Here is a 19,343-nt window from a genome sequence, read left to right as displayed (position 1 = left end):
AGGTGCTTGCCATTAAGATGGCTGGGATGGTAGACTCCACAGTACCAGGAGAGTTTGGGGAAGAGAGAGAAGCTACTGTAGGAGGTGGAAGAGGTGGAAGGAGCTGGGGAAGGGCTGGGAGCCAGGAAGGGTAGGAAAGTTGTAGACAGAAAAAACAAGGTGGCTCTCCAATTCTCCAGGGAAGGTGGCAGAACCTGGGGGGTACAGTGGGAGTAGTAGAGGACAAGGTTTGTCACGGAAGCTATGATTTGCAAACCTCTCTATAGAAGGTCTAGACTGGACCACATGGCTAGGGTCTTCTGAGACATACATATTAGCTTAGCAAGCTATAGCTCCAAGCACAGTATTTCAATATGCAGGGTTCTGTCTTTGTATTTTAAAATTGATCCTGGAGAAATGTCCAGACATAACACTGAGAACCCCAATGAGCAGTGACATGGATTTTGCATTTTAATCCTGTTATAACAGACTCACCAACCTCACAGAGGGGGTAAGAGAGGGACACCCCAATCTGATCAGATGTGGGGGAGGGGATACCGGACATTCACTACCGTGTAAATGGCTGTGTATTTTTTAAAGTTTATTTTTAGATAGGCTCAAATAACAATCCAGAAAAACCAGACTCTTGAGAACAATGAGAAAGTGTAGAAATGTCAAATAAAAAAAAAAGTAAAATACTGGCACATGCAAAAAGAAAAAGAAAAGAAGGTAAGATAGAGGAGAGGGAAAGGGTAACACTGTTCAACAAGAAATTTCCTCACCACCTTATTTATGTAACTGTAACCCCTGTGTATATCACCTTTATAATAAAATTAAATTAAAAAATAAGGTAAAATGGTACTTATTTTCCCCCAAGGAAAAGACATGAGCTTTTCTACATTTTTATTTATGAAATGTTTACTAAACTGGTACAAAATTAGTGTCTTTCAACAGGTTGGTTGGTCAAAGGAGTTAATGTGTGCTCCATGTCTCTATCTTCAGCAGAGGCTGCAGCCAGAGGGGATCCATCCTGCCTTCCATCCTGGAGCAGTGGGCTAGAAGAGGGCCCGGAACTCGAGGGGGTTAAGAGCAGGAGAATGGAGAGCCAGGAAAGGCCTAAGGCAGCACCCCTTCCTCCTGGAGTAAGACGCCCGACTCCCACACCTCCTAGCTAGGATCGGCTTCCCCTCTGTAGTAGTGGTTTCAGCTGGCCAGCAGATGGATGAATATCACTAGGACGCTATTTTGTCTTCATATGCCAGGCTCAAGGTGCCCCCTTTACATTCTTTCCAAGAAAGGGTCCTCTGTGACACCTCTCGTCCCCGTCAGGAATTTGCATCTCCCCAGAGCTCCGGGGGCCCTGGCCCTCAGTTCTCAGGGTTGGGGCAGGGAGGCAGACATGGTGCCTGGTGACCTTCTTATGTCCACACTTCTAAGGGTATCATGCCTTCCTTGCTCCCCAATGGGGGCAGCAAAGATTCCTCCTCCAGAAACTTGAGGGGGAAATGAACCAGGTGGCCCTGGACTTGGCTGAGCTCAGACCGGGCCAAGGGAGGGCTGACCACAGCCAGGGGCTCCACAGATACATATTCCCGGAGAGTTCGCAGGGAACGTGTGGCATTGCATGGCAGGCAACGAAAGATCTGAGGATGGGAGAGAGGACACAGAAGCCAATTAGGTCAGGGGAATCTCTCCCAAGAGTTCAAGCTGGTTAGGATGGACTCCCACTTCTCATGGAGGCCAGTGTCCCTCATTTCCCACCTGTTCATAGATATTGGCATTGTTCTCTGCTGTCTCTTGCCACAACTGGAAGAAGTCATCACAGACAGGGTCTCGAAGATCTAGGTCTGGCCGGCCATTTGCCCCGAGAATCACACTGTGGAAGAAATGGTCCCAGTGGGGCCAGATTAAGATTCTTAGAGAACCTGAAGACCACCTGAAGAGGTCATGATGTTCCTACCCAGGTACTATAAGAGACAACCAAAAAAATGTTTTTGCTGAGCCTTGTGAGTTAACTTAAAAGTCCCTCAACTTTATATCTTTGCCCTGTGATCTGAGCTATTCTCTGTAGCAATCAGTTTATAACCACTTTGGGCTCCAGGAAAGAGAAGATTCACCAATAATTATCTTGTGTGGAAGGTAAACTGCCCCTCAAACAGGTAATGCTTTTAGCATCTTAAACAGCCAAAAACACATTGTCAGCTAGACGACTTGTCCTGATTGTAAAGTGATTAACTTCTCTGGAACTCCAGGGACAAAGACTGAACTTAGTCAACCAGGCAATGCCTATGATTTGGGACATTTTTCTTTTTTCTTTTTGCTGGTCCTGGGTCTTGGACTCTGGGCCTTGGCTCTGTCCCCGAGCTCCTTTTGCTCAAGGCTAGCACTCTATCACTTAAACCACAGATCCACTTCTAACCTTTTCTGTGATTAATTGGAGATAGAGTCTCATGGACTTTCCTGCTTAGGCTGGCTTCAAACCACAATCCTCTGAGTAGTTGGGAAGACAGGAGTGAGCCACCAGCACCCAACTAATTGTGTGTGTGTGTGTGTGTGTGTGTGTGTGCATGTGTATATTCTTAGCTTGCTATACTCTAACTGGTTTAGTTTGCCTACAGGGAAATCCAGAACTAGCTCTAAGGAGACTTCATGTCTAGCTCAAAAAGTAAGGATTCCCCCCCTCACCCCCCACCAACTGCTCCACCTCCACCTTGTAGCACCCCACCTGCCCTACCTGAAGCAGTGCTTCCGCAAACTCAAGGCAAACCTGCCTGCCTGGTACTCTGCCCCATCCATGAGGGAAGGCTCCATCTCTGTGTCCTCAATCAGCACAGCCAGCTCACTGTCCCTTTTCCCTAGCAAACTTCGGTCATTGATGTTCGCAGAACCTGGGGTGTGTATAGGACACACAGTGTCTGTCTGGGCTGGTGGATTTATCTCCCAGAATTCCTCATCACCTTTACGCAAGCACCAGACTGGAGGCAATCCCCACCTTGCACCCCAGATGCAGTCCCTATCATTTCCCAGCCCTCTCCCATGCCCACCCAACCCTCCTCTCAACACCAGGCTCACAACACTGACCAATGATGACTGTCCGGTCATCTGCAATGAGCATCTTGCTGTGGATGTAGATGAGCTCTGAGACCGGGTGCCCACCCAGCTCTCCATGTGTGCGAAGCCCACAGATGGACATATAGTCCCGCCATGCTGTCCCCACTGGTCAAAAAGAAGGAGAGGGAGGTAAATAGGCCCCCTCCCACCCCTCTCCTCACTTCAGTCCTGCCTAGTCTAATGTGTATACTTCTCCTAGCAGTGAGAGGCCACCTATGGCCTGGAGAGAGTCCCCCCCCCTCCTGCAGCCTAACCTGCTTCCCTCTCACCTCCCTCTTCCCATATATTCAGGGCTTGCCTCCCACCCCCAGCCCCCTGCAGTTCCCAGCACTCACTGGCTGCTTTGAGACGATGTAGGATTGAATACTCCCCACGACACAGGGTCCTGAGAGAAAAGAAAGAGTAAACTGTTGTTTTGTGTGTATATATGTGGGTTTTTTTTTGGGGGGGGGTGGAGGGGAGGTATGAAGAGAAAGGTGACCTCAAAGACCCAGAAGGCTGGGCATTGGTGGCTCATGCCTATAATTCTAGCTACTCTCTGAAGGCTGAGATCTGAGGGTTGTGGTTTGAAGCCAGCCCAGGCTAGAAAGTCCATGAGACTCTTATCTTCAATTAGCCACCAAAAATCCTGAAGTGGCGCTATGGCTCAAGTGGTAGAGTACAGGTCTTGAGTAAAAATATAAGTAAGAGTGTGAGGCCCTGAGTTTATGCAAGCAGTACCAGCAAGAAGGGAAGGAAGGGAGGGAGGGAAGGAGAGAGGGAGGGGGTGGGGGAGTGAGGGAGGAGGAAGAGAAAGAAGGAAGGTAAGGAGGGAGGGAGGGAGGAAGGAAGGAAGGAAGGAAGGAAGGAAAGAAGGAAAGAAGGAAGAAAAGAGGAAGGAAAGGAGGGAGGAAGGAAGGCAGTAAGGCAGGCAGGCTCAGCAGGAAGGAATGGGGGGTGTGGGTAGGTGGGGCCATGGAGAGGTGGAGTCTAGCTGGGGGTGGGGGTCACCTGTAAGTGAAGTGCAGAATGGCCTGGATGGAGTTACCACCACCTGTGGAGATGTCCCCCTCAAAGCCAGGGAGCAAGGGCAGGAGCACATAGACACGGAAACACTGGCCCTGTCTGGAGAGGGGGGCAGAGTCAGCGATGGACAGTCTCCAGGGAGCTCTACCCCCTTTAGCTGGGTTTAAACCATGCCCACGGCCCCTGCTTTCCTGACAGTCCACCTTACTTGTGGGCCTTCAGGATTCTGTCCACAATTTCATCGCCCACCTTGTTCAGAACCGTGCGACCATCTGAGCAGCTAATGAAGAACTGATTCTGGAGCAGAGACCAGAGAGCAACATCAGCAGCTCTGCCCTGCCCCAGTCCCATTCTCAAGTTCCTAGCCCCAGTCCAGGCCCAGCCCCAGTTCAGGCCCAGCCCCATACTTCTGTATGTGCTTCAGTCCAACCACACCAGCCCTGGATACTGATCCCATTGGCATCCCCAACTTCTCTCTTAGGTCATCCCTTCCATCCTCATCTCCACCCTCACCCCAGTCAGACCTCAATGTAGAGGAAGTGCTGGCTCTCTCTGATGGTGTGGAGATAGGCATTTAGGATGGAATTCTCCGAAGTCCCAGCTGACCAACGGTCCACAGACCGCAACACCTAGGGAATGGTGGATAGGATGTGATTCCTAAACTGGGGCAGGGATAGTGGGGGTGGTGGTGGGGGCAATGGTTCTCACATCAGGAAGAGCGGGTGGAACATGGAGCTAAAAGGCAAGCAAGGAAGGGGGTGGCTGAAGTCAGGAGCCTTACCTGTACAGTGGCGCACTGCCCACCTGGGAGTGTGAATGGCAGATGGCTCGCAGTGCTGGTGGATTTGGGCAGGAGGTAGGGGTACGTGGGTGTCTTGTACTTGGCCTTGGTGGTCTGAGGAAGGAGGAGGATGGCAGAGTCAGGAGGAGGTGGCAAGCTGAGCCTGTCTCTCTCTCCCCCTCAGCCCTCCCCACTGCCCCAAAGGGAGCAAGCACCTTGGTGAAGTTCCAGCGCTGGATAAAGTGACGGGCAAGGTCACGGGCTGCTGAGCCATGGACAACCACCCCCACATCCCGCCATGGCATCCGGGGGGTGGTCTCCCTGTCAATAAAATCTGAGAGCCCCACCCCGGAGGGTCAGGAGAAGAGTCAGGGCTGGTATGTTGGGGATTTGGGGAACGGGGAGGAGGCAAAAGCTGATTGACTCACCCAGTCCCACCCCAGTTCCAGTTCCAGTCCCGGTTTCCTCCCCTGCTCCCAGCAACCACAGGCCTTGTAGGAGGGGAGCCTCACCTTCAAAAGGCCGGTCCAGCTGCACCCAATCCTTAGTAATGAGATTGCTGTAGTCCTTGCCCAGCCAGAAGAAGTGGTTGTGAGACAGGTCCGGAGTGCCCACAGAGTCTGGGCATGGGGTGGGAGGCTGGAGAAGACACACCAAAGCCAGGGGCAAGATGAGCTCATAGGGCCATGGAGAACCAGGTCAAAGAGGAAACGAGAGCACTGGAAGTGTGAGAGATGCAGAAAGCCCCTCACGCCAACCCTTCCCTTTCACTGTACTCTGGGGAAGGGAGTGAGTTATAGTATTTTCAAAGTGAGTTCTTGGCTAGGTGTGGTGATACACAAGAGTTTGAAGCCAGCCTGGGATGTCTCATGACATCTTGTCTCAAAAAAAGTGGGGAGCCAGGTGACAGTGCCTCACACCTGTAATCCTAGCTACTCAGGAGGCTGAGATCTGAGGATTGTGGTTCAGAGCTAGCCCAGGCAGGAAAGTCTGTGAGACTCTTATCTCTAATGTGGAGCAGGGCTCAGAGTGGTAGAGAGGTAGCCTTGAGCAGACAAAGCTCAGGATAGTGCTCAGGCCCTGAGTTCAAGCTTCATGACCAAAAACAAAAACAAAAAACACGGGGTGCTGCCAGGTACCAGTGGCTTACACCTGTAATCCTAGCTATACAGGCTGAGATCTGAGAATCACAGTTCAAAGCCAGTCCAGGCAGGAAAGTCCTTAAGACTCCCCCACCACAGCCCTGCCCATAAACACCAAGAGCTGAAAGGGGAGCCGTGGCTCAAGTGGTAGAGTGCCAGGGCCAGTCTTGAGTGAAAAAATTAAGGGGCAGCAACCAGGCTGGAGTATAAGTCTTAGTACTGGCAAATAAAACAAAACAACAACAAAACCCAACCCAGTGGATGACTGGCAGAAGGGTGCAACTGGAAAGGGGTGTGGATCTAGGTTATCTGGGCTTGGGAGAGCTTGAGAAGGTCTCAGGAGAATTACCTGTGAGGCAGCTGACTCAGAGGTGTCCCCAAGATCAGTGAGTCGGTAGTGCAGGTCATCCCAGCGGCCATAGGCAAGGTCCAGCCCCCCTAAGAAGGCCACCGCTTGGTCTACTACCAGAAGTTTTTCATGGTGGGCCCACAACGTCACCAGATCTGGGTGACGCATCACCTGGGGCAGACACCAGAGTTCATGAGGGTGTATGTTTCATGAGGAGATAAGAGGAGAGAAAGCTGGATGAGCCCCTCTGGGGAGGGGATGGGAACAGTGGTGAGGAAGGGTCTTGAAGCCTCAGTCACCTTTATGTTGGGGTGCAACAGCATCAGAGTCCTCTTGCTGTAGCCACTGTTGATGCCCAAGGCCAATTCCACTTCCTTAAACAGTAGTACAGACACCCGGACACCCTCCTCCTTAAATGTAGGTGAGCAGAAGAATCAGATCCCAGTGCTTCTCCCCGAGTGGCCCCTTTCCACCCTCCCCACATTTTCACCACACTCTGGTTCCTGTGCAATGCTCCACCCTGCCTGGAGAGGCCAGATGCTCTCCCACGTGCCTTCATACTTATAGCAAATATAGACTGCCTGTCAGCTCTCTTCTTGCCTTGTCATCTGTCACCTACACCTCATTATCCATCTTCCCAAACATTTATTCATCATCTTATCTACCCTCTGTCATCCATCTACCTACCCACACATCCTTCTATATTTCCACCTTTCCAGCTCATCTCCTTTAATTTCTCTCCCTTTCTACCATCCATCCATCCACTTGTCTGCATGCTCTTCATTTGTGTATCCTTCCTCCCATTCATCAACAGTCACAAATGCCCTCTATACAACAGATACTGGGCTCTGTACTGGAACTAGTGATGTTCAAGTCTGGCATGAAAGAGATAGAATTGGTGCCTCCAGGTAACAGAATACAGACAGCATATGGATACTAGAAGAGAAGTCTATGTATTGGGAAGAGGAAGTAGGGAGAAGGAGATGAATGACAGGCCTTGAGCCAGCTTCCTTCCTGAAGCCTCAGATCCCCAGTCTTCTCTCACACTGCAGTCCTAATTAACCTCTACCCACAGGCCTCTCCCTCCAGCCTGTCTAGGCTTCTTACCGCCTTCCTTTTGAGCATAATATCTAGTCTCCAGTCATCAGAATGGGCTGGACGCTTCAGGTAAACCTCAGGGCTCAACCTAGGATTTGCAATAGGGTGGAAGGAGCAAGCTAAGCACTAGACAACCAGCCGTTCCTCTCCTGCCCGTGTGCTGATCTGCCCCAGGCCTTCCATCTCCCTCCCATCTCCCACTTTCCCCACTCACCACCAGTCTGTGATGAAAATCTCCTGTCGAGAGCGCAGGATGGCATCTGCAACAGCAGCAAAGTAACCTGCCCCATTCACAAACCTGGGGGGGAGGCCAAGCCAAGGAGGTCAGGGGGTCAGAAGCCAGAAAGCTCTGAAGAGTGAAGACCAGAGGATAGTCACAGGTCAGAGGGGACAGCAGTGTCCAAGATTAGAGAGGTCAGATGGCATCAGATAAATCAAAGTAGGGTTTATCAGTATGATTAGTCAGCATAAGCTAAATAAAAAGTAAAGTGACGAAAGACACTGCATATAAATCAATAAGAAAAGGGCATGAGTCAGACACTGGTGGCTCATGCCTATAATCCTTGCTACTCAGGAGGCTGAGATCTGATAATAACAATTCAAAGTCAGCTCAGAGAGTCAAATCTGACAGACTCTTATTTCCAGTTAACCAGCAAAAGGCAGAAGTGGAGGTATGGCTCAAGTGGTAGTATGGTAGCCTTGAGCAAAAAAGCCAAGTGAGAGCACAAGGCCCTGAGTTCAAGCCCCAGTATAGGTACACACACACACACACACGAAGAAAAGAAGAAAATAAAGATGTTACATGGGTTGGAGGCATAGCTCAGTTAGTAGGACATTAGCCAATGAGAGAAAGCATCAGGTACTGAGTGTGAGTACCAGTCTCAGACCAAAACAAAAAAAGATGTTACACTCTACTTCATATATCTAATATTTTGATTGGTGGATACCACCAAACTGTCTTCTAAAAAAGTTAGTATGGATAGCTAAGTGTGGTATTGTACACCTATAATCCCAGCTCTTGGGAAACTAATGCAAGAGGATGGCAAGTTCAAGGGCAGACTGGGCTTCATAGCTACACCCTGTCTCAAAAAAGTCTAGGGGCTGGGAATGTGGCTTAGTGGTAGAGTGCTTGCCTAGTACACATGAAACTCTGGGTTCGATTCCTCAGTACCACATAAACAGAAAAAGCCGGAAGTGGTATTGTGGTTCAAGTGATAGAGTGCTAGCCTTGAGCAAAACAAGCTCAGGGACAGTGCCTAGGCTCTTAATTCAAGCCCTAGGACTTGCCAAAAAAAAAAGTCTATAACCAATATATTCCCATAGTCATGAAACTACCCACTAACGATTCTCTAATTTGAGCCAAACCTCTACTTTCAACTTTTTGCCAGTTAATTGGCAATAAGAGTATCACGGATTTTTCTGCTCAGGCTGGCTTCCAATCGCGATCCTCCGATTTCAGCTCCTTGAATAGCAAGGATTACAGGTATGAGCCACCATATTTCCCTCTTTTCTTTACAGGCTTGTTTCTAGACAATACCCAATAAACATTTGTTTCCAATGAAACATAACTAAATATGTATACACACCTATTAAATAAAATGCATTTATGCTTTTTTTTGTTTGCTTTTGGATACAGGGTCCAGTATATAGTTCAGGCTGGCCTTATACTCAAGATCTCTCCTACTTCAGACTCCCAAATGCTGGGATTATAGCAGTGCATTACATGTGCAGCTGCATATATTCTTAAGTACCAGTAAGTACATAGAGTAATTTTATTTCTAGAAATAAATATTATAAAAAGCTTAGGCAAGGGGCTGGGAATATGGCCTAGTGGCAAGAGTGCTTGCCTCCTACACATGAAGCTCTCGGTTCGATTCCCCAGCACCACATATATGGAAAACGGCCAGAAGGGGCGCTGTGGCTCAGGTGGCAGAGTGCTAGCCTTGAGCGGGAAGAAGCCAGGGATGGTGCTCAGGCCCTGAGTCCAAGGCCCAGGACTGGCCAAAAAAAAAAAAAAAAAAAAAAAAACTTAGGCAAAAATATTTATGGAAGCATTATCTGTAAGAGTGAAAGTTGGGAAGTGATCTGAATATGGGATTTCTATCTAACAAATGTATTAAGTGGAAATAGTTGCAGAAGAGAGTGTGTGATATGTCATTTGTGATAAAAAAAAAAAAAGTAACACATACAGGCACAAACTAAAAATTCAGAAAAGGATCTAGGAAGATAAATATCAAACTGTGGCCTGGGTTACTTCTGGGAAGAAAAAATGGAATTGTTGGAAGGAGGTATAAAAAAGGTGATGTGGAGTAAAGAATTGTGCAATGAGTAGGGATGTAAGATTTTTTTACTTAATGTGTTACTTTATTGTTTGATGACTTTTCTTTTGTTTTGTTTACAAGGCTAAGAATGGGTGGTGGCTGGGGATATGGCCTAGTGGCAAGAGAGCTTGCTTCGTATACATGAAGCCCTGGGTTCGATTCTCCAGCACCACATATACAGAAAACGGCCAGAAGTGGCGCTGTGGCTCAAGTGGCAGAGTGCTAGCCTTGAGCAAAAGGAAGCCAGGGACAGAGCTCAGGCCCTGAGTCCAAGGCCCAGAACTGGCTAAAAAAAAAAACAAAACAAGGCTAGGAATGGAAGCCAGGGCCTCAGTGGTACTAGGCAAGTCCTCTACCACTGAGCTACATCTTTTACTTTTCTTCTTTCCTCCTTCCTCTCTTCCTCCTTCCCTCCCTTCCTTTAAGTGGTACTGGAACTCAGGACTTTGTGTTTGCTTGGCTGGTGCTCTACCACTTGAGCCACACCCCCAGCCTTGCTTTTTGCTGGTTATCTTTGAGATGGGAGTCTTGCTGACCTTTCTGCTAGAGCTGGTTTTAAATTTTCTTTCCTCCAGACCTTAGTTTCCTGAGTAGCTAGGATACAGGAGTGAGCTGTCAGCATCGGGCGACTCCTGACTTCTTAATACCAGTTTAGGGTGATGGAAAAGAGTATTCTTGACCCAGGCTGTCTACATTTGATTCCCAGTTTCACTGTTCACAAGATTTATGACCTTAGTTATCTAACAAGTCTTTGCCTCAGTTTTTTAATCGAGATAACAATTGTATCTATCTCACAGAGTTGTTGGGAGGATCCCAAAGGTTAATCTATGTAAAACAGATCCTGGCACATAGTAAATGCTATTTAAGTACTAGCTATTATTAGTACTCATGTTTAAAAAAAATTCTGTAAGTCATGGTAGCACACGCCTGTAAGCCCAGCTATTCAGGAGAAGTTCAAGACGAGTGCAGTCAAACGATACTGGGGCCAGCACTGGTGGCTCACACCTGTAATCCTAGCTACTCAGGAGGCTGAGATCTGAGGATGGCAGTTCAAAGGCAGCCGGGGCAAGAAAGTCTGTGAGACTCTTATGTCCAATTTACCACCAGAAAGACAGAAATAGAGCTGTGGCACCAACCTTGAGCAAAAATGCTTAGGGGTAGTGCCTAGGGCCTGACTTCAAGCCCTAGGACCAGCACACACACACACACACACACACACACACACACACAAAACACACACACACACACACACACTCCCTCCACAATTCTTCTCTGCGTCTGATAAAGTTCAACCTCCAAGGCTTAGTTAGCATGATGGACCGTGCAGGATCAGTTGCTTCAATTCCTAGTCAACTTCCCAAACACACCAAACTTCCTGCTCTCTGCCTCAATGACTGTTTTCTTTATCCTGCTAATGCAAATCTTGCCACATGCCTTCAGAGAACCAGTCCTGACATCTCCCCTGCAACTGCCTATCTACACAATACCAGTATGATAAGTTCATAAGGTCTTCCAATTACATCCCATTCTTTCCTAAACCAGATAAGCCTGTGCCTCATAGCCAGTACCAGACCACAGGCACAAAGTAGATGCTTAGGAAAATGCTTATTAAGTATCTTTGAAAGACAAATTAGAGGGATTTGAGGTCATAAACTGAGGGTCTATGTGAATTATAAGGTCAGGAGAGGTAAGAGAGGTAAGAGCTCTGAGGAGATTATGGAGTTTGGCATTCAGGAGGGTTAAAAAGGCATCAGAAAAAAAAATCAATATGGTTAAAGAGGTCAAAGAAGGTTAGAGAGAAGCTAAGGCATCAAGAAAGGCACACATGATCTGGAGAAGGACATCAGCCTCTTACCACCGGGCTAGGGTCCCAGGCCGGGGTGGGGCATAGCTGTCGTGCCGATGTAGCTCTAGGAAGTCTTTGCCTGGGCCCTGGGCCAACTCAGTGATCTCTTGGCCCCACCACCGTGCCTGCCGGTAGCTGCTGCACTTCAGAATCAAGGACCTGGATAGGAACAAGGAGATGACCACTAATCTTCCTTCTCCTCCATACCTATGGTCTTCCCAGAGACCTCCCCACTTTTGGCTATCACTCATCCTGTCAGTCTCTAATCAGGACTCCATAGACACAGGGAAGATACCTGCTTTATTCAAAGTTGAGTCACCAGCAACCAACAAATATTGTGTCAGGCACAAAGTTTGTTGAATGAATAAATGAATGAAAGGAATTCCCTTTTTGGTTTTGTGTTTTGCCTTCTGCTTTGGAGGTAAGACCTCCCTAAGTAGCCCGGGCTGGTCTCAAACTTGCTAGGTATCTCAGGCTGGCTTCTTGGGAAACTAAGAGTTCCTCCTGCCTGAGCTTCCTTAATGTGGGGCTAACAAAGTATGCCTTACCACATCCATCTTCCGGCTTACATGACTAGTACCTGACTCTAAGACATCCAAAACATCTGACTGGACTAGTTTGTTAGTTCAAAACCCATCAGCCCTCTAGTGTTTCACACCTGTATAATCCCAGCATTCAAGAGGCTTAAAAGCTCAAAGTCAGCCTGGGCTACATGAGAAGACTCTGTCTTAAAAGGAAAAAGAAAAGAAAAGAAAAAGATTAAGAAAATATTGGGTGCCAGTGGCTCATACCTGTAGTCCTAGCTAGCAAAGTCCTAGGAGGCAAAATCTGAGGATCCAAGTTCAAAGCCAGACCAAGCAAGAAAGGCTAAGACACTCTTATCTCCCATTACTCACCAAAAAGCCAGAAGCAGAGGTAGGACTCAAGTCACAGAATGCCAGCCTTTAGTGCAAAAGATAAGGGTCAGCACCTAGGCTCTGAGTTCAAGCCTCAGTACTGACATCAAAACAAACCCTACCATGCCAAATTGAAGGTGGAAAATGGGTGTAAAAAAGCCTTCTTGTGAGTTGGTGGCTCATACCTGTAATTCTAGCTACTCAGGAGGATGAGATCTGAGGATTGTGGTTCAAATCCAGCCAGGGCAGAAAAGTACCAGTGAGACTCATTTCCAATTAACCATCAAAAGACCAAAAGTGGTGCTGTGGCTCAAAGTGGTAGAGTGCTGGGGCTTGGAATATGGCCTAGTGGCAAGAGCGCTTGCCTCGTATACATGAAGCCCTGGGTTCAATTCCCCAGTACCACATATACAGAAAATGGCCAGAAGTGGTTCTATGGCTCAAGTGGCAGAGTGCTAGCCTTGAGCAAAAGGAAGCCAAGGGACAGTGCTCAAGCCCTGAGTCCAAGCCCCAGGACTGGCCAAAAAAAAAAAAAAAAAGAAAAGAAAAGAAAAAAAAGAAAAAAAGAAAAAAAAAGTGGTAGAGTGCTAGCCTTGAGCAAAAAGAGCTAAGAGCTCAGGGACAGAGCCCTAAGTTCAAGGCAAAAGAAAAAAAAAAAAGCCTTTCTCTTTTCCAGCTCAACTTCCCTCAGGGACATAGATGGTTCCCCACATACAACTCTCATACCAGGGATAGCTTACCTGTGGGAGGTGTCAATCCGCACTCCATATCGGGTCTCTGTGCTCCTTTTCCCCACCTGTACCTCAAAGCCGGGATCGAAGAGCTGAACAAAGGAGATGTTGCCTGTCTCCAGACACATGTAGAGCAGAAAGGAGTCTTTCACCACCAGCCACCTGCAGCAGAAGGGCTGTGTACAATCCTCACTGTGCTCAGCCCCAGCCACTGCCTGGCTGCTGGGCCCTAGCTCTCACCTCTTGGACCAGCGATAACAAACTTGGTCTGGGCTGCAGCAGGTGAGACCAGGAACCCGGTGACCACCTGAGCGCTTCCGGATCACCCCTTCCCTATAGGGAAAATCAGGAAGAGTTGCTAGAGACTCCAGACCCCTGTACTGCCTGGCTCATTCTCAGGCAAGAAGAGGTGAGGAGAGATGTCTGCAGAAAGCTGATGAGGAGGTCCCACACTCACAGTCCTTTGGAGCCCAGGTCTGGGATAAACGAGAGCTGACTGACTTCCAGGAACTCTGTCTGTAGAGGAATGAACACACAGGCTTAGGGGCAGACCTTATTTTCAGTCTCTCAGCCCCTAACATTTTCCTTTGCCCTGTCTGATGATCCTTCTCCACCTCAAAAGAACCCCAGTGTCCAGTCCCTGGACCTTACCATGGCGTGGTAGTTGCGGTAGAATGACATAGTTAGGAGGCGGTTGAGGTAATTCTCCAGGTATTTCTGAAGGGAGGATGGAAGAGAGAAAATAAGAAGATGGGCTGGATGCTGGTGGCTCACACCTGTAATCCTAGCAATTCAGGAGGCTGAGATCTCAGGATCATGGTTCAAAGCCAACCTAGGCAGAAAAGCCCATGAGACTTTTATCTCCAATTAATCACCAGAAAACCAGAAATGGAACTATAGCTCAAAGTGGTAGAGTGTTAGCCTTGAGTGAAAAATCTCAGGGTCAGTACCCAAGCCCTGAGGTCAAGCCCCAAGACCAACAAAAGTTAAAAAAAAGAGAAGATGGGACCAGAGAAGCTCTTGCACACTGGGTGCCCAGAGGACATGGTGTCCAGTCATACCTGTTTACTGGCTGCATGTCTGGTGGAGCCCTCAGGACCTCCCCGGGGTAAAGAGGGCATCTCCAAGTTGGCTGCCTCTCGGGCTGGAACCGAGGGAATGGCAAAGCTGCAGACAAGATGGGGTGAGGTCAGGTAAGAGCTGGGAGGCTGGGTACCTGACAAACTGGAGATGGTGGCTTAGAGGAGGGGAGCAAGCCTTAAGGCTGGGGGGGGGGGGGCTTTCTATCCTGGGAAGGGAGACAAGAGAAGAGGGAAGCTGCCAAGGACATTTTGGGCATCCAGCCCGCCTGAGATACTGGCACAGAACCATGGACAGGGCAAGCTTAGCAGGGAACGTTTCCTGGTAACCAGGGTCAGGAGAGGGGGAACTAGAAGCCAAGAAGGGAGAGGAGACAGGGGTGTTATGGAGGGAGGTGAGAAAAGGGAGGGGGTTGTACCCTGGGGAATGAGACCCACAGGTGAGTATAGCCTAGGGGTGAGATAGGAGATTGTAGCTTCTGGGTGTGAGACAGAGCAGATTGATGGCTGTCAGGAATGAGGGGCACCTGCCCCTCACCGAGCCAAGGGGAGCAGACTCATCAAGACTTTGTGTCTCTGGAGGTCACGGTGTAGCTCCTGGAAATGACGAAACTTCTTCTTCGTTGTCCAGGTAAAGTCGCCATGAGTCAAACGGACAGAATATAGAGTGCAGGTTCCCACCTAGGGGGTGCAAAGAATTCAGTCTATGTCCCTTAGTGGAGTCTCAAGCCCTCCAGTCTGGTCAGATCTTCCTCTACTGAAAGCCCCCCTCCCCCTCACCCCCCACCTCCCGCCAGCCCAGCTACCTTAGATCCACTGGTGTATCTCTCAGTGCCCACCACCTCAGCTGTGACAGGGACTCCGGGGGCAAACACCAAGGGGTGCACTTTCAGAGGCTGAAGATCGTAGATGGCCAGGAAGGGGTGCATTCGGTCAGCTGGGAGGAAAGCAAGCCCAAGGGTGTCAATCCCAGAGGATCTCAACCTTAAATTCTCACCTTTGAGGGCCACCTCCCTGAGTACCTGGGTCCTCTCCCTCTCTCAGAGTGTCCACCTCATCAGGCTCCATGTGCAGCTGGCTGGAGTTCAGGTAGTCTCCATAGGGGAAGGCGTCCTCCTGGGTGGCCGTCATCCTAAGAATAGGAGGCGGCTTCAGGGAGGCCATCTGCCCTGGAGTACCTCCCCGGATCCTGCAATCCCGCGTGTCCTCCAACCCCCACCGTCGACCTCTCCTCGATTGCAGGCCCGCCCCGTCGACGCCCCTCCAGCCCCGACCCCGCCCTCAGATCAGCACGCGGAACCCCAGCCAGCGCTCTCCGCTCGCCCGGTGCCGGGTGCTGAGTGCCGGGAAACACCCCTGCGGCAGGCCCGGACGGTCCGGAACGGGGCCGGCGCAGAAGCCGAGGAAAGAAGCCTCCGAAGGCTGAGCGACCTCGGGGACGCCGGGGCTCAAGCCGGGCCAGCCCAGCCAGGAGCGGGGGTCCAGGAGGGAAGGAGGAAGTCACGCGCTCCAGGCCCGGGAGACAAACCCGAAATCTGGGCGTGCGGCTGAGTCAGAAGGCCCAGCAGCGCCAGCCTGCACCCCTCCCCTCCCTAGTTCCGGGGTCCGGGCCCTCCGCCCCCCCGACCCGCTCACCCTGGCTGCAGGTTCGCGAGCGCAGGGAGCACGACGCAGCCCGGGCATCGGCCCACACCCAGCGGGCTGGCCGGGCGGGGCCGGGCCGCAGGGCCTCACCTCCCGGGATTGTCGCCCATCCTGTCCCGCCCCGCCGTCCTCGGCGCCCTCGGCCCGCCTCCGCACGAGCCCGGCCCCGGGGCCGCCCACTCCACGGCCCCGCCCTCTGCTTCCCGAGTGTCGGTCTATCCATCTGTCCGTGCATCCGTCCTGCGCCGTGGGGCCGAGCGCGTCCTGCTGCCACCCAGAGTGCGCGCGTCGTCGCCACACACATTTCTTCCCTGGGGCTCGGGCCCCCGGGGGTCCTCGGCAGGATTCGTCCCCATGGTGGGGACCTGCCCGTGCCACCCCATCATCAGGCCAGCTGCGAAGTCCCCGTGACCTGATGCAGATTGCGTTGACAGGTGAAGGGAATGAGTGGGTAAAAAACCCAAAGGATGGTGACTTACAAGCTGATTGCCGTATAAAAGGTTACATTCTTGCATTCGTTCATAAAGGAGAGAGAGGGGAGAGAGAGAGAGAGATTTCCATTTGTACAGGGTAACACAGTCTTTCCTACATGAATGTGATTTCAGAAACTAATATTGTCTAAATTTAAAAATGACCCCAAGTAAATAAAGCTCTAAAAAAGGACAAAACCAATAGATAATAATGGAAATCTGATCCCTCTTAGGACCTTTTCAAAGAAATGGAGTGATGGGAATGTTTCATTTCACCACCACCCCCCCCTTTTTCTCTGGTACTGGGGCTTGAATTCAGACATGAGTGCTGTCCTTTAGCTTTTTTCTGCTCATGGCTAGTACTTTACTACTTGAGCCACAGCTCCACTTCTGGCTTCTTTGTGATTGGTTGGAGATAAGACTCTCACAGACTTTCCTGCCTAGGCTGGTTTTGAACTGTGATCTTCAGATCTCACCTTCCTGGAATTGCTAGAAATTACAAGTATGAGTGATGGGCACCTAGCTCTGATCTGTAATCTAGATACTCAGGAGGCTGAGATCTGAGGATTAAAGTTCAAAGCCTCTGGCTGGGGATATGGCCTAGGGGCAAGAGTGCTTGCCCTGTATAGATGAAGCCCTGGGTTCGATTCCCCAGCACCACATATACAGAAAACCGCCAAAAGTGGCGCTGTGGCTCAAGTGGCAGAGTGCTAACCTTGAGCAAAAAAAAAAAAGAAGAAGCCAGGGACAGTGCTCAGGCCCTGAGTCCAAGCTCCAGGACTGGCAAAAAAAAAAAAAAATAGTATTTAAAGTTCAAAGCCAACCCAAGCAGAAAAGTCTATGAGACTCTTTTATCTCCAATTAACCAGCAAAAAGCTGGAAGTGGAGGTGTGGCTCAATTGGTAAAGTGCCAGCCTTGAGTGGAAAGAGCCAAATAAGAGTTCAAGGCCCTGAGTTCAAGCCTCAATATTGATACATAAAAAAGTATTAATTACATGTACATTTTTGCATCAGTAATTGCTATTTTTAACTCAGGGGTTGGGGGCAGCAGCTCAGTGGTGGAGCCCTTAATGTTACATATGTAAAATAGTAAATATGTAAAGTCCTAGTATGCATAATACTGTGATTCCTTATGCTGCGAAAAGGGAACAACATCCCCCAAGTATCAAGTTTCTCTATGTGGGACAGTACAGTGTAGTCATCAGTGTTGCCTGTTACCTGTGCAGCTTTACTCCAGGGCATTCCCGAGTCCTTGGCAGTACTGGGCCTGAGTTGAGACTCCCAGCAGGTTCCAAAACCTTGGAATGTGTTTTGAAGCTCAGTGTGCTGGTTAGTGGAGCCTTGTCTGGAATCAGGCTTGGGGTGGGGTTAAAGAGGCATGCTTTCTGCCCTGGATAACTGCCCATATGACCTCTGGCAACTTACTTACCTTATCTTAGTACCTTCCTTTCTCATCTGTAAAATCTGGATGGTAATAATACCTCAAAAGACCTTTGAGGACTGGTGTGGTAGGGGGGAAGCTCAGGGATAAAGACTTGTCTGGATTGAGATGATTGAGATAAGATAACATGTTAAAGTCCCCTGGTCTACCACCAGACATTTTTGCATCAGTATTTTGCATCTTAGCTACTCAACAAAAAATTAGGGCTGGGCGTATTGTCTTATGCCTGTATTCAGATACTCTTGAGGGGGAGATAAGCAGGATCTCGTCTCTCTCTCTCTCTCTCTCTCTCTCTCTCTCTCTCTGTGTGTGTGTGTGTGTGTGTGTGTGTGTGTGTGTGTATTGCCCCCCTCCCTTTGTGGTACTGAGGCTTGAATTCAGGGCTTTGAGCTGCTTGACTTGCTAGCTTATGGCAGGACTCTACCACTTGAGCCATACTTCCAGCTGGCTCTTTGCTGGATAATTGGAGATGGAGTCTCACAGATCTTTCTGCCCACTGGTTAGGATTATAGGCAGGAGCTACTGGTACTCAGGTTGAGGTCAGCCTGGACATAAAATTCGTGAGATCCTCATCTCCACAAATAATCAAAGTATGGTGGTTTCATCTGTAATCCCATTTATAGGAGATGCTCCAAGTAGAATTTGTGGTTCACAACCAGCCCTGGGCAAAAACTAAGGATTCAGTCAGAAAAAAATCAAAAGGAAAAACCCTAAAGCAAAGGAGACTGAGGAGGCCAAGCACTGGTGTCTCATACCTGTAAGCCTAGCTAATCAGAGGGAAGCTGAGATCTGAGGACCACAGTTCAAAGCCAGCCCCTACAAGAAAGTCTTACCTTCAATGAATTCCCCCAAACCTGGAAGTAGAGCTATGGCTTGAGTGGTAGAGAGATAGCCTGTACAAAACAGCTCAGTGACAATGCCCAGGTCCTGAGCCCAAGCTCCAGGTCTGGAAAAAAAAGGGGGGGGGGGCCTAAGGAAAAGAATGTGGCTTAAGTGGTAGAGTCCCTGCCTAGCGAGTATGAGGCCCTGAGTTCAATCCCCAATATTGCCAAACAATAAAATAAGAGACTTAAAAAAAAGCTTTATATCTTGAGGGGTTAGAGGCATGGCTCAGTTGGTAGAATGCCAGCCAACAAGCAAAAGCCTCAAGTACTGAGTTCAAGTCCTGATCTTGGACAAGAAAAAAAATTACATCTTGGAACTCCAAATTCTTATTCTAAAATATGAGAGAAAAAAGAGGAGGAGGAAAAAGGTTAATGAGGGAATAGAGCCTTTGTCTAGCCCACAGGTGGCTGTGTTTGGCTTATAGCACACCAAGAAAGGCTGGGGCCAAACAACAGCACCAAAAAAAAAAAAAAAAAAAAAAAAAAAGATCCCAACCATCAACAATGTCTAGCAGGGTACCAAGTTGCCCAGGATTTGTCTGAATTTTTACTCTGTCACAGCCCCT

General features: G+C 49.3%; 1 protein-coding gene across 2 annotated transcripts; it reads right to left on the bottom strand.

Moving 5' to 3' along the window:
* Nucleotides 1–870: 870 nt before the first annotated feature.
* Nucleotides 871–16,047, bottom strand: Pld2 (phospholipase D2). 2 transcript variants are annotated; one of them, XM_048366165.1, is made up of 25 exons: nucleotides 15,974–16,047; nucleotides 15,361–15,470; nucleotides 15,145–15,275; nucleotides 14,877–15,019; nucleotides 14,321–14,426; nucleotides 13,911–13,976; nucleotides 13,717–13,775; nucleotides 13,500–13,592; nucleotides 13,269–13,421; nucleotides 11,642–11,791; nucleotides 7,680–7,763; nucleotides 7,475–7,553; nucleotides 6,667–6,777; nucleotides 6,368–6,538; nucleotides 5,389–5,515; nucleotides 5,092–5,210; nucleotides 4,877–4,990; nucleotides 4,620–4,724; nucleotides 4,304–4,392; nucleotides 4,081–4,194; nucleotides 3,426–3,475; nucleotides 3,061–3,195; nucleotides 2,714–2,867; nucleotides 1,741–1,855; nucleotides 871–1,622 (listed from the first exon to the last, which is right to left on the bottom strand). In XM_048366165.1, exons 2-25 carry the CDS (start codon nucleotides 15,467–15,469, stop codon nucleotides 1,398–1,400), a joined length of 2,802 nt encoding a protein of 933 aa, XP_048222122.1. In that variant the 5' UTR covers nucleotide 15,470; nucleotides 15,974–16,047; the 3' UTR covers nucleotides 871–1,397. The 2 variants fall into 2 exon arrangements, with proteins under 2 accessions (XP_048222122.1, XP_048222121.1); XM_048366164.1 differs by lacking the exon at nucleotides 15,974–16,047 and having other exon boundaries at nucleotides 15,361–15,537.
* Between the last annotated feature and the right edge of the window lie 3,296 nt (nucleotides 16,048–19,343).

This window comes from Perognathus longimembris, chromosome 17 (assembly GCF_023159225.1).
Source record: "Perognathus longimembris pacificus isolate PPM17 chromosome 17, ASM2315922v1, whole genome shotgun sequence".
Taxonomy (NCBI): domain Eukaryota; kingdom Metazoa; phylum Chordata; class Mammalia; order Rodentia; family Heteromyidae; genus Perognathus; species Perognathus longimembris.
The sequence above is the reverse complement of the archived record's forward strand: the minus strand, read 5'-3'. Positions and strand labels throughout refer to the sequence as shown.

Excerpts from the sequence above, each read along its gene's own strand:
- Pld2 (XM_048366164.1), bottom strand. The coding sequence starts at position 15,502 with ATGGCCTCCCTGAAGCCGCCTCCTATTCTTAGGATGACGGCCACCCAG. Across the intron at positions 13,593-13,716 it reads GACCTGGGCTCCAAAGGACT|GGAAGGGGTGATCCGGAAGC; the intron begins GTGAGTGTGGGA and ends TTTTCCCTATAG. Across the intron at positions 5,211-5,388 it reads GCTGGACCGGCCTTTTGAAG|ATTTTATTGACAGGGAGACC; the intron begins GTGAGGCTCCCC and ends TGGGGCTCTCAG.